This window comes from Alexandromys fortis, unplaced genomic scaffold, assembly GCF_014885135.2.
Source record: "Alexandromys fortis isolate MF-2015 unplaced genomic scaffold, M_Fortis_MF-2015_v1.1 scaffold_26, whole genome shotgun sequence".
Taxonomy (NCBI): Eukaryota; Metazoa; Chordata; class Mammalia; order Rodentia; family Cricetidae; genus Alexandromys; species Alexandromys fortis.
In genome coordinates, this window is record NW_026067894.1 from 835,955 (window position 1) to 850,288 (window position 14,334).

Sequence of the window (14,334 nt, forward strand, 5' to 3'; positions counted from 1 at the left end):
GCTTTTGCAGAGGACTAGAGTTCAATTCCCAGTGTTCACGTGATGACTGACAATCATTTGTAAGTTCAGTTCCAGTGGATCCAACAAGCACGCACATGGTTCACCTACATGCATGCGGGCAAAACACATAAAGTATATTTTTTTTTAATTTTTTACAAGACTTTTTTTTAAAAGATATTTATTTATTTATTATGTGTACAGGATTTCTTCCATGTGTGCCCGCAAGCCAGAAGGGGGCGCCAGGTCCCATCATAGATGGCTGTGAGCCACCATGTGGTTGCTGGGAATTGAACTCAGGACCTCTGGAAGAGCAGTGAGTGCTCCTAACCACTGAGCCATCTCTCCAGCCCCAAAGTATATGTTTTTTAAAAAAGAAGAATTTGTGACTCCAGATTTTTATCGAATAATACTTCACTAAATGAATAGGAAACAAGGGAACTAGAAAAGGAGACCTTCCCAAACATAAAATCCTGAGCCCTGAAACAGTACTAGCCTTCAAATTGTCTGTAAGAGGAAATTTAGCCATATTTTCAATATTTTAATATAGAGCTGCACAAACCCCACCCTCTCCCTCTCCAAGTACTCCAGTGACCCTGTCTACATGCTCCTGCTCTATTGTTTCACTGCAGGGAACAGATCTCAGCCTCTGGGCACAACTTCACAGCAGTGGTTCTGTAAACACAGGGAACGTGAACTGGCTTCCCCAGCCTTTAAGACAGGATTGCCCAGTCCACACCTTTGAGAGGTGCCGTAACTCACAGTCACCGAGGACTGAGATCATGCCAGAAATGAAGCTCCTGCCTCCTCACCAGGGCCCTTTCTAAAAGATCCAGCTGACCCCAACCAGTATGGCATGGATGAAGTAAATGGAAAGAGCCCCCCCCCAAAAAAAAACAAAAACCCAAGTCTCCTTGGTGTTGAGACTGAGTTCCAACCTTGAAGAGCCAAATGAAGAGTGTTAGGGGAAAGCCTGCCAATGGATCTAGCAGAGCATTTTACACCCTCCCGGGGGGAGGGAGGCTCAATTTCTCCACGGCACCAGCAGCTCCAATCTTATGACTGACACTTCAAACTGATGGGAATCTCATGAGTACAAAAATAACTGTCTTTTTCAAAGGAAAGATTAAATCAAAAGGAGAAAAGGAATCTGTTTTTCAGCGTAATTCTGCCATCCTGGGACGGGGAAGGAATGCAACTCCTATGGAATCTTCCCACACTCCTGACTAACCAGCAGAGGCATGTCCCATACACTCCCGAATATCTGAGCTGGCAAGAACAAGTGTTATTCAAAGACCTCAGCCCTGGGACAATAGCTCCTGTCAGTCAACTACAGTTCTCACGTCGCTTTCTGTTCTTCGACTCATTCCAAACACAAATCACACCTGTGCAGGTACCTGAGAAAACCACACCAATGGATTCACACACTGGCACAGTGATTCTGGACAGGTACCAATAGTATTTTTATTTTTTTAATTTTGAGACAGGGTCTCTTTATGTAGTTCTGGTTGTCCTAGAACTCTCTATGTAGATCAGGCTGGCCTAACACTCACAGAGAACCATTTGCCTCTGCCTCCCAAGTGCTGGGATTAAAGATATACTTCACTAAACGCAGCCACAACTTTATTGTCAATGCAAAGACTTAGATGAGCATATGACCCTGGGTATTTACACAGAAGATTTAATAAGGAACCTAAGACACCAGTAACATATGCTTGAGTCCATGCCAAGAAGGCTTCTGTGAGAAGGCAGAAAGCAGCAGTCCATCACTTACCTGAAGCCAATGGTCGAATCCACTCTTTGCTATTTAGGTCGAGCCTCCAGAGGTCATTGAAGGCAGCATTGCAACTGCTCTGGGTACAGCCTCCAAAGACATACATAGACTGATTGGCATCATAATAGCACGCACCTACACGGGCGAGTGGAAGCAAGAAACAAGTGACTGCAGCTTAATTTAGAGGTATTTTCAATAACTTAAACCATTATTTTTCAAAACTCTAATATTCCACATGTTCAACAACTCCTCTGTACCAGACATCAAATTCTGATCACCACATATTGTCTTCAGATTGATCGATATCACATTATTCTTGCAAAGAAAGTCCAGAGAAAAGCTATGAGCATTTTTTTAAAATTTATTTTGAAATTTTTTAAAGATCTATTTTTATTTTATGTTTATAGGTGTCTTTCTTGCACGAAGGTAACGTGCGCCATGTATGTGCAGTGCTCATGGAGTTCAGAAGAGGATGCTAGATCCCCTGAACTGGAGTCACAGTTATTAGTTGCTGTGTAGATGCTGGGAACTGAATCCAAATCTTCTGGAAGAGCAGTCCGTCGGTGCTCTTAACAGGAAAGCCATCTTTCCAGCTCTAAACATCATATTTCTGAGCACTAAGCAAACTAACAACGACATCACGGAGCAAGATGGCAGAATTCCAGGAAGAGCAATATGCATTCAGATGGCAGCTGCTTGAGAGTAAAACTTCTTTGAATCCAGCTACATCACTATCTAAACTGCATCCTGTGTCTTAGAACAAGGCAAAGCCAGCATCCACAGATGTTCTTCCTCTGTCTTCCACTGACTTTGCTCTAAGTTTTGTATTTTCAAATGAAACCTAAAGCACAAGTATTTATATAAAACACGACAACTGTAGAAACATTCTAACCAGTGCCGTGAAAACCACACAGACACCAACGTGACTAAAGCAAGGTGGGATTTCATGAAGTGAAAGTACAGCAAAGGAAACAGCAGTTCAAGCCCAAAGCAATCAAAGGGAAAAGCAGAAAGCTATTGGACTCCTAGGCATGCTGGTTGGTGTGGACTAAATCAGGGCAGTAGGAAATACTAGAAGAGAACCAAGGCCACAGTTAGCAGTCAATTATATCACTAGAGCTTTTCCAAGAAACAGAGGCAAAGAAAAGGGCTAAACCCAGAAAGACCTATCCAAGTTCAGAAGAGAGGTGGGAAAGCTGAACTCCGCCGGCATCTCCCTGCAGCCTCATGTTTACCAGCTGGGCTTGGGAGAGACTGAGCAAAGCTCTTCGTGTCTACATCATTGCCACACAGGGGAGTCACCTCATCTCTCATATGAAACCAATAGCCGGTGTCACATGAACTGAAGGGCAGAGTAAAAAAAAAATGCATATTCTGCGACATTAGTGCTTAGCTGCAGGGATCACCTAGCTATCTGCAGGTGCAGTTCAATCTCACAAAACACTACTTTCAGGTCTCTTTTCAATTACAATGCCACTTAGTCAAGGCAGAAAAAGGGAACCGCTCCTCCACCGCACCCCAGCCTGTATCGGCTGTATCGGCTGCCAGTTACAGTTACAGCAGCGGCGTGCACTAGCTCTGGAAGTTACCAGTTCTCTTAACTCAGGGGGCTGTCAGGCAGGTAACTAGATGAATGAAGCTGTGTGCTTTAGTAGCTGCCCCAGTAATGACTGCAGACGTCACAGCAGTAATGATAAATGCAAGGCTGCCACAGACTGACTTGACCACTTGTCTGGCACTCATGGCAGGGATATACGGAGCTTTAAGGGTTATGGTCTGGTCTGATTTTTTTTTTTTTGAGACAGAGTCTATCTAGCCCTAGTTGTCTTGGAACTCATTCTGGAGACTAGGCTAGTCTAGATCACAGAGAGAGTTGCCTGGCTCTGCTTCCTGAGTGCTGGGATTAAAGGTGCGTGCGACCACCCCGGGCCTTTAAATGTTAACCTGTCTATGGACCCTTGTTTTTGGTTTAAAATAATTTTGAGTGGCTAAAGTAACAGCTCAGAAGTTAAAAGCCCTAACTGTTCTTCCAGAGGATTGCGATTCAACCCCATACCCACATAGAGGCTCCTAAGATCCATAATTCCAGGTCCAGGAATTTGACACTCTCTTATGACGTTCGAGGGCACTGCATGCACATGGCCCAATGACATACATGTAGGCAAAATATCCATACACATATAATAAAATAATTTAAAAACTTTTAAATAATAATTTTTAAATTCTATCTAAATGAGTTATTTTGTCTTCACAACAAGAAAGTCTATTTTAAAGTAGAGTCTAGCATAGTCTAACAGCTCAAGTATCAGGCTAGTCAGCTCCCGTCTCAAAATAAAATAAGAGAAAGTAATAAAAACAAATAGAGTAAAAAGTAGAGTCTAGTAAAATCCCATTGTTCACATTTGCTAAGCACTGTAAATAACAAAGAACTAAGTTAAAGGGCATGAGAGGAATAAGGAAGATTCCTGGGGCTACATCTGGGTCTCTATTAAAGAAACTCACCAGCTCCAGGTTATCTTGCTCCCACAAAGACAGGGTCTCACTATATAGCCCAAGCTTGTCTTGAGCTTGTGATGATTCTCCTGCCGCAGCCTCCTGAATATTAGGATTACAGGTATGGATTACAAACCTGGATTCCCTCAGACTTGGAATGAACTAGTAATTCCAATGATGGAGCAATCATAAAGAACTAGCAGTATTCTAGAGCTTTTGAAATATAATATTTATTACAATGATATTTGATAAGGCAAATCTGGGTTAGCAAAATGGCTCAGCTAGTAAAGATGCTTTCCAACAAGCCTGATGGCCTGGAAACCACATGGTAGTGCACATGCATGTGCATGCATACACACACACTAAATAAATAACAGATGAGGCAAGACCCTGATTTCCTACGAGGATAGTCAAGGCTAGTTTAAGTTGCCGGAGTCTATATACAAACTCTTAGCAGCAGCTTCCTTCATGTAGCAAAAGAGCAGAGTGCCTTTATTTTTCAAAGAGATAGCAAACATTCTTCTCCTCTATTTGGATTGAAAACTCAGCCAGTTGGGCCCCATGAGGTCCTTCTCATGTATTTTAATCCTATACTAAAATAGGGCAGGCTGCATTTTCCTGTTTCTCTCTGAACAAAGAAAGGTTTTTGAAGCAGGAACATGGGGCCCAAAGCTAAGGGACTAAGAGTCAAGTGACACACAGCTGAGTTTCAGTGACCACTGGTCAAGTATTAGTGAAGCTGAGATAAAGCAGAACAAGAACATATCACACTATTGGACACAGTGCATACAATTTGAGACAACGTCGTCTATAAAATGAATTCCAGGCCAGCTAGGGCTACATAGTGAGACTCTATCTCAAAACCCTCAAAGAAAATAGGATATCCCATTGAACGCTGCTTACAGCTTGTCTTCACTTGAGACACTGAAGTGGTGATAGTAGTGGGTGAGCAATCTCAGTCTCACACAACTGTTACTTGCCTTTTACTCAAGTTCTCCACCCGAATTCTGGACCTCTGGATGTCACCATACTTAGAGCTCACAGCAGTGTGAATACTGCACTGACAAACGGAGAAGCTCTGTGCTCCAACCATCAAATCTCCCAAGTAAGTTCATTTGTTCTGTGAACAGCTATGACAAAGAGACCTATCTCAAATTGTCGACAGTCTCTATTCAAAGACAAAACACACAGCCACAATCTAACTGTACACATGCAAGTCAACAGTTCTTTGCAGACCAGAAAAGACTCCTACTGAACTACAATCATCTCACGAGCAAGAGCTTCAGGAATCTGGATTTCCATGGTACCTGGAACAATTCCCAAATGTTCCCTGAGTGAGCTGCATGCTCGAGCTCTGCAAACTTTCAGGTGTTAAACTCTCTTTTGTTTCCCTACTGTCACCAGGGAAAGGCCCTGAGGCATTTATCCCATGCAGAAAGACTCTGCTGTTATGTGTCTCCCATCTACAAGCTGGGACATATTTGATAAGGTCTGTAATTACATAACTCAGGACAGGCGAGGGTGGTGATCCAGCCTGGGCCTGCAGACTCCTGCAGGTGCCAGATCAGCAGTGTGTGGAACTACCTGACTATATGAGAAGTCGAAACACTTCAATGTTGGGGATTCTCTACAGTAATCTGACTAGGGTATCCTCTATTAACCAAGGCTGGCGTGAACAGACTTGCAGACATTCACTAAAGATTACAAAACTGGCCTTTTCATTTCACCTGCCTTTTCTGTACCAGGCTTTTAACACAGGAAAGATCTTGTACAGAAACATGTATTTGTTGTGTCTATGGCTTTTTAATTTTTTAAAAATTAATCGTGTGTGTGTGTGTGTGTGTGTGTGTGTGCATGCCAATGCAGATGTGTAGGAGCCAGAGAACTTGCAGGAGTTGGTTCTCTCTTCTATGTGGGTCCTGGGAACTGAGCTGAGGTCTTCTGTCCTAGTGGTAGGTGCCTTTCCCGGCTAAGCCATCTCACTGGCCCATATTTGTTGTGATTAAGCCTACACATCTCAACAAGTATTAAAATGTCTTCATACTAATGTATGATACTCCAAAAGAACTGATGTTACAAAGGTTCTGCTAGTAGATTTGCTTAGGAGACATCAGGATACATAAAACAGAGCCGCCTCCTAAATACCTGAAAGCACAACTTTGGAGTCAGGATGTATTAACCAGCCATTAGGCTCACTCTTACAACAAAGGAGGCAACCCTGACTTACAATCGGCCATTAGGTCCTTCACCATATGAGTTCAAGGGGGCAACACAGGTTCATAACCAATGTTAAGCCCTGGCCTGCCATATAGCCCCCCCCCCCAGTTCTCTTTTTTAAAAAAAGCATAATTCTGCCAGGTGAGCAAGATGACCCTGGGTAACAACTATTTGAAAAATAATAACACTGGTATACTAAAAAATAATTCTGGCAATACCTTTGCTATGTAGATCTCCCATTTGCCTAAGTGACCAGACTTGCAGTCTCCTAACTCTATTTAAATTATTCAAAGTGTAGCATGGGGCTGGAGAGAGGTTTACAGATGACAGTGTAAGTGAGAAGCATAAGCCTCAGGTGTGTGTAAGCTAGAGAAATCTATTCAGGGCTGGTTCTTCTTTGGGCATTAGCCAGAGTCTGCCATTCATTATACTAAAGAGCTTTTCCTTTATTTTTCTCTATGTGCATGGAGTGATTTCTCATTCCAAAGGCATAATTCTAGAGCTAGCTATGAACTAGATGTAAAGGAGTACAAGGGTGTCTCCAATGTCACTCTCCTCAAGTACACAACCACCTGTAGAAGAGACAGCATACTCACATTCAACAGCCTAAACAATGTTTTGACAAGTGATCTCGACTAATTTTTCAGCAACCTATAGCATCAATAGTATTTGCTATGTACATCTTACAAGCAAACTGAGTAAGAAACCCAGGGAACTTGGCTTTGCTGCTGACAGAGCTTCACTGGTGGAGACAACGTAAAGAGGAAAGTGCAAGTGTCAGAAGGGCAGAGGGACGGTGCAGTCTCCCCAGCGGAGGGCTCAGGGTGGTGCGTGAACAGCATGGCCTTTTCTGTTTCTGTAAGGAGCAGGGTCTAGCTTAGTTGCACCCAGCTTGCGATGGAGAGAAGGAAAGAAGACCCTTAGAAATGCACAGGGGGCAGGGAGTACTCAGTTCATGTTTGCTTTGCTTGACGCTTGGGCTTTAACCTCCAGCACAAGAGGAAAAACGAGGGCTATATTGTGATGGCACTGAGATGTAGTATCAGATTATGGATTAAGAGTGACAGGAAAAAAGAAAAGGTTTGAGACAGAACAGAAACTTGGCTTTTTGTTTTCTTGTTTTACACAGAATCTCAGGTAGCCCAGGCAAACCCCAAACTCACTAAATAGCCAGGGCTGGGCCTTGAACCCCTGATCCTCCTGGCTCCACCACCAAAAGCTGGGACTACAAGCATGTACCACCACAGCCAGCTTGGATCTTGAGGGCGGGAACTGAGGGTGAGTGCAATACCTCATTTAAGATGATGGTGACATTTGCTAAATTAAGGAAGGTAGAAAATTGGAAATAGGGGGCCACTGAGCTCTACTTTTAGCTAACTGAATATGAAACATCTAGTATTTCCATGGTAACAAGTAAAGAATCAAAAATGTAGATCTTGAATCCACATGAATTAGGGATATGAAAGAAAACTGAGGGATCAAGAATAGATACACAATAGAAAAAGGAAGGTGCCAAGGAGGGAAATTAAACCCTTAATGTTCTTTTAATTTTAAAATTACATTTATTAGCCAGGTGGTGGTGGCACATCCCAGCACTTGGGAGGCAGAAGAAGGCAGATATCTGTGTGTCCAAGGCCAGCCTGGTCTTCAGAGTGAGTTCCAGGATAGTAAAGGCTACACAGAGAAATTTCCTGTCTCCAAAAAAAAAAAGTTCTTTCTTTATTTCCTTCCTTATTTATTTACTCTGTGGCCTTAAATAAGAACATGTATGCCAAGGTGCATGTGTGGAGGTGAGAAAACAATTTTTGGGAATTAGTTCTCTTCATCTACAATCTGGGTCCTAGGGATCAAACCCAGGCTGTCAGGCTTGGTTGCAAGTACTTTTACCTGTTGAGCCTTCTCACCAATCCTGGAATTCTTAGTTTTTAATCTATTTTGCAAGTTGCCCTTTTCTCTGTAATGGTCCTTTTCAGTTGTCAGTTAGCTGGGCAGTGTACAGGACACATGGAAAAAACAGACCAGAAGAAAAACGAAATAGGATTTTTTTTCTTTTCTTTCTTTCTTTCTTTCTTTCTTTCTTTCTTTCTTTCTTTCTTTCTTTCTTTCTTTCTTTCTTTTTTGCAAAATTACCCTGTGGCTCTTTCCTGGATTTCAAGCAGCATGATGAGCCACCCTTGCCAGAGGCTCTTAGTAACAGGGCCTCTAATCTCTGGGGGCTGCAAGGTCCAGCAGTGTGGGGAAGGGAAGCCTCCCCTTCAGAAGCCGAGGCCTCCAGTGCGCTGCTGTGGTGGCCCAGCTGACTGACGCATCCAGACTCACTCCTCCCTCACTGTGGGGCAGTCTCAGGGCTGGGGCAGAGCTCAGTGAGAAAGAGCTTGCCCTCAGCAAGAAGCCCTGACATCAATCCCCAGCCTTGCAAAATCCAGAGCAACAGTCTTCAGAAGCCCTGTCAACACCTCTTCCTCTATCTGTAGCAGTAACACACACTGAAACAAATATGGACCCTGACAGAATATCATCCAGTCTACCCATTCTGAATCATGATCTGCAAACTCCATAAACAGTTGAGAACATTTCAAAACTCTTTCAATAACAGCAGAAATGATGATAGCACTCGCTTTCTGCTTCTAAGACAGGGTTCTGCTAAACAGTTCAGGTAGTCTTGAAACTCTCCTGTCCCTGCTGTCCTGATAGGCATGCACGCCACTTCTCTCTGTGTTGGCAGTGGCACAAACACCTCAGGAGCACTGGGGTAGATTGCTGTTTCAGCATGGATCAAGGCAGTACCACTACACTATTCTCTATTCTCCCATTATATTTATTGATTGTTCACTTGGGGAAGGGACCCGTGCCACAGCGTGAATGTGGAGGTAAGAGGACAACTCACAGTTAAAGGATAACCAGCAGGAGCCGGTTCTCCTCCACCATGTGGGTCCTAGAGATGGGACGCATGTAACAGCTTGACAGTGGGCTCCTTTACCCACTGAGCCAACTCACCTGTCCTCAACTACTTTTGTAACCCAGGGTCTTCCATGGTCACACACTCACATTTTTGACTTCAGTGAGTCCCACAGGTCTCAAAGATGTCCTTCTTCGAACATTCTTCGAGGAGCACAAGTATAAAACCAGCTTTTTGAGAGTGGCACACAACACTTTACCTGCCTTCCTGGTCTGTTTTCATCTAGCCTCAAAGCAATAAATGAATCATAACTATTTCTGAACCTCACCAGACATAAGTATAGCAATCTGAGGTAGGTAGCACTGAAGGATCTTCACCTCCTGGTGTTTACAACCCCTACCGTCCTTGTGTGGCCAACGGAATAGAAAGGAAGAGATGTACTCACTTCAGATGGTGAAGAGATAGCCTGGCTTCCTTCCATCTTGGGTACCTGCTCTACAGTACGCAGCTGACTGTGCCTGGCTCTAGCTAGAGGTCCATGCAATAAGACACTGAGGCCTCCTTTGAAGAGGTAGCCCAGTCCCAAGTAAAGTTTCAGGACAGGGAATCTCTGGATAGCAATGATGGACACTCTACAAAACATTCCTAAACCAGAACTCAGTACACCATCTCCAAGTCCCACACCTTCAAGAACAGGTTAAGAAATACTGTTTTAAGCTGCTCAGTTTTGGAATCACTTTTTTTATGACACAGGTAATAACTACATGCTCCTTCCCACCAAAAGCTCAAAATATAACCAGGTATGGAGGCACATGCCTGAAATCCTCTCCTTCAGGAGGCTGGGGTTGGTGGAAAATCTAATGAAGAACAATATAAAATTAATAAGCCCCAGCAATTCATTTGTTGAGGTGTCAGGGATTGAACCCTGGGCTTAGGTGGGCAAGCACTCTGCCACTGAGTTAGTTACACGTCAGCCTTCACAATATGTTTAGACTCACTTTTTCCTAACTCTGTTAGAAACTTTCATTTTACATTCTCTTAATTAAAATGCCAAAATGCACGCCTGCAAAACAGTGTCTAGAAACACAATCATGGGCAGTGTGGGACCTGCTTTCCCAATGTGGATACTCACTGTGGGAGAAGCGCTGCGTGATGGGGGTTCCAGGATAAGGGTAAGTCCTGCTCTCCCACTGAATGTTTCCTTCCTGGACAGCCTTCATAAAACCATGGTAACACTGGTGGGCTACACCTAAAGATGAACAAAGTCAAAGGCATCAGCTCGGATACCTAATGTGTGTGTGTGTGTGTGTGTGTGTGTGTGTGTGTGTAGAGGGATCATTAAAATTGTGTCTTTTAACTACTTTATCACTTGTATAGGCCATAAATGTTTTGAGGAAGTCCAAATTCTCTCATTTTCATTCAAAGAAAAATGGAATCAAGGAATGTCAAAATTGAAAGAACTACATTTTACCAAGGTACAGGACATTCAGAGTGTGTGCAAAGTTACTAAATCAGCTCATATGATAACCCTTGTCCACTCTCAGTTATATCCCGTAGCAATAAAGATAATTGGTAGCATTTACTACAAAGCAAAGGGGTGGGAGTAATTTATCTTTGTGAAGGAATGCGATGAAGCAGTATCTGTAATGTAACCGCTGCTTAAAAAGCTCTGCCGTTAGAGCAGGAATCCTCCAGCTTAAGCAAGAACGTAGAAGGAGATTATTATATAATAGATTACGAAATGTTGAGTGTGTGTCTGAGGACTGTGTCTTAAAAGGTAAGAGCTTGGGTGGGCTGGAGTGATGGCTTAGTGGTTAAGAGCACTTAGTTGCTCTTCTAGAGGACCCACGTTCACATCTGAGCACCTACATGAAGACTCAGCTCCAACATATGCTTCTGGCCTCAGTGGACAGCAGGCGTACCTGTGTTACACAGACATATATGCAGGCAAAATGACCATACACATGAAATAAAAATATATAGTTAAAAATTAGGAGTTTAGGGTTGGAGAGTTGGTGCAGCGGTTAAGAGCACTTACTGTCCTTGCAGAAGACCCAGGCTCACTTTCCAACATGCTGGGTGGCTCAAAACTGCCTGTAACTCCAGTTGCAGAGGATCCAATGCCCTCTGCTGGCCTCCAAAGGCACCTGCACACACATGGTGCACATACATACACCCGTTACACACACACACACACACATATAAAATTAATAAATAACTTTTTAAAGTTATGAGTTTTCCAGGCATAGTGGTACTATACCTTTAGTTCAGCATTTAGAAGGGCAGAGGCAGGTGAATCACTGTGAGTTAGAGGCCAGCCACATTACATGGTGAGACCCTAAACAGGTTGAGAGCTTTACTCCAAAGGTATATATGACATTATATACTTGTCTAAATTTATAATATGGACACCACCAGATTGAACTCTGAAATAAATGATGGTCTCTGGGTGGTGGTGATCTTCCAATACAGATTCTTCAGCTGCAACAAGGTACCACTGCTGTGGGCAGTGTTGACAAGAATGGAGGCTATCAGTGAACAGGGGAATAGGCAGAAAGCAAATTCTATGCCTTCCACTAGTGACAATGAACCTAAAATTCCTTTTAAAGTAGAGCATTAGGCCAAGCTGAGATGTAGGATGATAAGGTCAAGTCTAGCCTGAACCATAAACAAAGAAACCTTGTGTCAAAAAGTATATGTGTTTATGCAGTGGATTTTAAAAAGTAAAAGCTTCATGCTTGTGGAACAATCTAGTTTTTAATGCATCATTCTAATAACTAATTTCATTAAAGTCCTATTTTGTTTGTTTTTGGTTTTTTGTGTGCATGTGGTGCTTGGCAAAGCCAGAGACTGGCCAGATGCTGTGGAACTGGAGCGTCACATGATTGTGAACCATCAAGAGGGTGATGAAATCCTACTTGGTCCTCTGCAAGATCAGCAAACACTGTGCTTTAGAAGCAGATGGTTGCCAGGTAGTGGTGGCACACACCTTTACTCTCAGCACGCAGAAGGCAGAGGTAGAGTTTGAGGCCAGCCTGGTCTAGAGAATGAGTTCTAGGACAGCCAGGGCTACACAGAAGAAACCTAACTTGAAAAACCAAAAGGAAAAAAATGTATTGTGTAGTGAGCACGGAGCTCTGGGGAAAGTTGACACCCCTGAACTCTGAAGACACCCACACACTGGCCTACACTCTGACAGACACACAATCATAAGCGACCTCGAGAGTGTACTCAGGGACACTGAGAGCACAGGTACACCCAAGTGTGGGCCCAGGCTCAAGGGAGCATTGTAGCCACACCTTTATATTTTTGAGAAAGGGTCTTTCTTTTTTCCTTATGAAAACAGAGTCTCACTGTGTAGCCCTGGCTGACCTCGAACTCACAGAGATCCAATTATCCCCCACTTCTGCTTCATAAAAAAATAATTTAAAAAAATGGAAGGTCAAGAGCACACGAGGAAAGATACTGGAAGTCTACCTCCAGCTCCACATCCTTGTACACACATGCATACACCCACACTAACAAGTACATACAACACACAGATACAGCCAACACACCAGGCCCACAGCTGTCTCTAACTCCAGTGCTAGAGATATGACGCCCTCTTCTGATCTCCACAGGCACCAGGTATTGTACATTGAGCACAGACAATACATGCAGACAAAAACACTGATTTTTCCAGATAGGGTTTCTTTATATAACAGCTCTGCTGTCCTGAAACTCGCTTTGCAAATCAGGCTGGCCTCAAACTCAGAGATTCACCTGCCTCTGCCTCCTAGAGATGCTGGGATTACAGGAGTGCGCCAGCACCGCCTAGCCAAATAAATCAATCTTTCCTTCTATTTATTTATTTGTTTGTTTGTTTATTTTGGTTTTTCAGACAGGGTTTCTCTGTGGCTTTGGAGCCTGTCCTGGAACTAGCTCTTGTAGACCAGGCTGGTCTCAAACTCACAGAGATCCGCCTGCCTCTGCCTCTGCCTCTGCCTCCCGAGTGCTGGGATTAAAGGCATACGCCACCACTGCCCTGCCCGGCCAAATAAATCAATCTTCAAAAACAAAACAAAACAACTATTATTTTGAAACTGCAAATGAATTAAATACTACTATTACTATTATTAAACAACTGTATTCTATTTTATATTAATATTCTAGCTGTTTATAAAATTAACCAAGATAAGAAAAATGTGTTAACTTATCTAATACTAATTTTTACAACCATGTCTTTAAGGGAGAAAAGAAAAAGAGAGCCTAAGAGTTTTCTTCAGTAGCTTTCTGCCCAGGCTGTTACTTTTTTGGGGGATGGGATAGTGGTTGCACTGGAGACTTTTATGTTCCTCTTTCTCAACTGTGAGTCTGCAGTCATTGAGACTACCACAAAGGTAGCTTCCCTGCCTTTACAGTCAGCAAGAGCACAATCATCAACTTCTACATGGTTTCCAGCAACAGTAAGGACCACGGACATCCACACAATCTCTGGCCTCAGCATGGACTCCAGTGGCCATACAGACCACAGATGTCAACACAGTGATCAAAGGGATCTCTTTTAAAAAAATTGTGATAAGGGGGGCTGGAGAGATGGCTCAAGGGTTGGGAGAGCTGGCTGCTCTCCCAGGAGTCCTGAGTTCAGTTCCTGGCATCAACATAGTGGTTCACAGCCACCGGTGGTGAGATCTGGTGCCCTCTTCTAGTTTACAGGCAGAACAGTGTGTACATAATAGATAAATAAATCTTAAAAAAAAAAAAATACTGTGATAAGGATGCTGAAGTGTAGCTCTCCACAACTGATGGCTTCTCGTGGGGGTGCCAAGTGGAAAAGAACTCAGTTTTCTTTTCTTTTTTTAAAATTTTTCTTTTTTCTTAAAAGATTTTATTTATTTATGATGTATACTGTGTTCTGCCTGCAGGTCAGAAGAGGGCACCAGATCTCATTACAGATGGTTGTGAGTCACCATGT

The 14,334-nt window shown here is 43.2% G+C and overlaps 1 protein-coding gene across 2 annotated transcripts in view; it reads right to left on the reverse strand.

Annotated features, from left to right (window-relative positions):
- Positions 1–14,334, reverse strand: part of Fbxo42 (F-box protein 42) — a 61,875-nt gene that overhangs the window by 24,998 nt on the left and 22,543 nt on the right. Inside the window, exons 3-4 of one of the 2 annotated variants that reach the window (XM_050153278.1) lie at positions 10,513–10,629; positions 1,772–1,906 (exon numbers count right to left, since the gene is read on the reverse strand). In XM_050153278.1, the coding sequence (XP_050009235.1) occupies positions 1,772–1,906; positions 10,513–10,629 (252 nt within the window). The remainder of the gene's footprint in view (positions 1–1,771; positions 1,907–10,512; positions 10,630–14,334) is intronic. The other variant, XM_050153288.1, reaches the window with a different exon arrangement.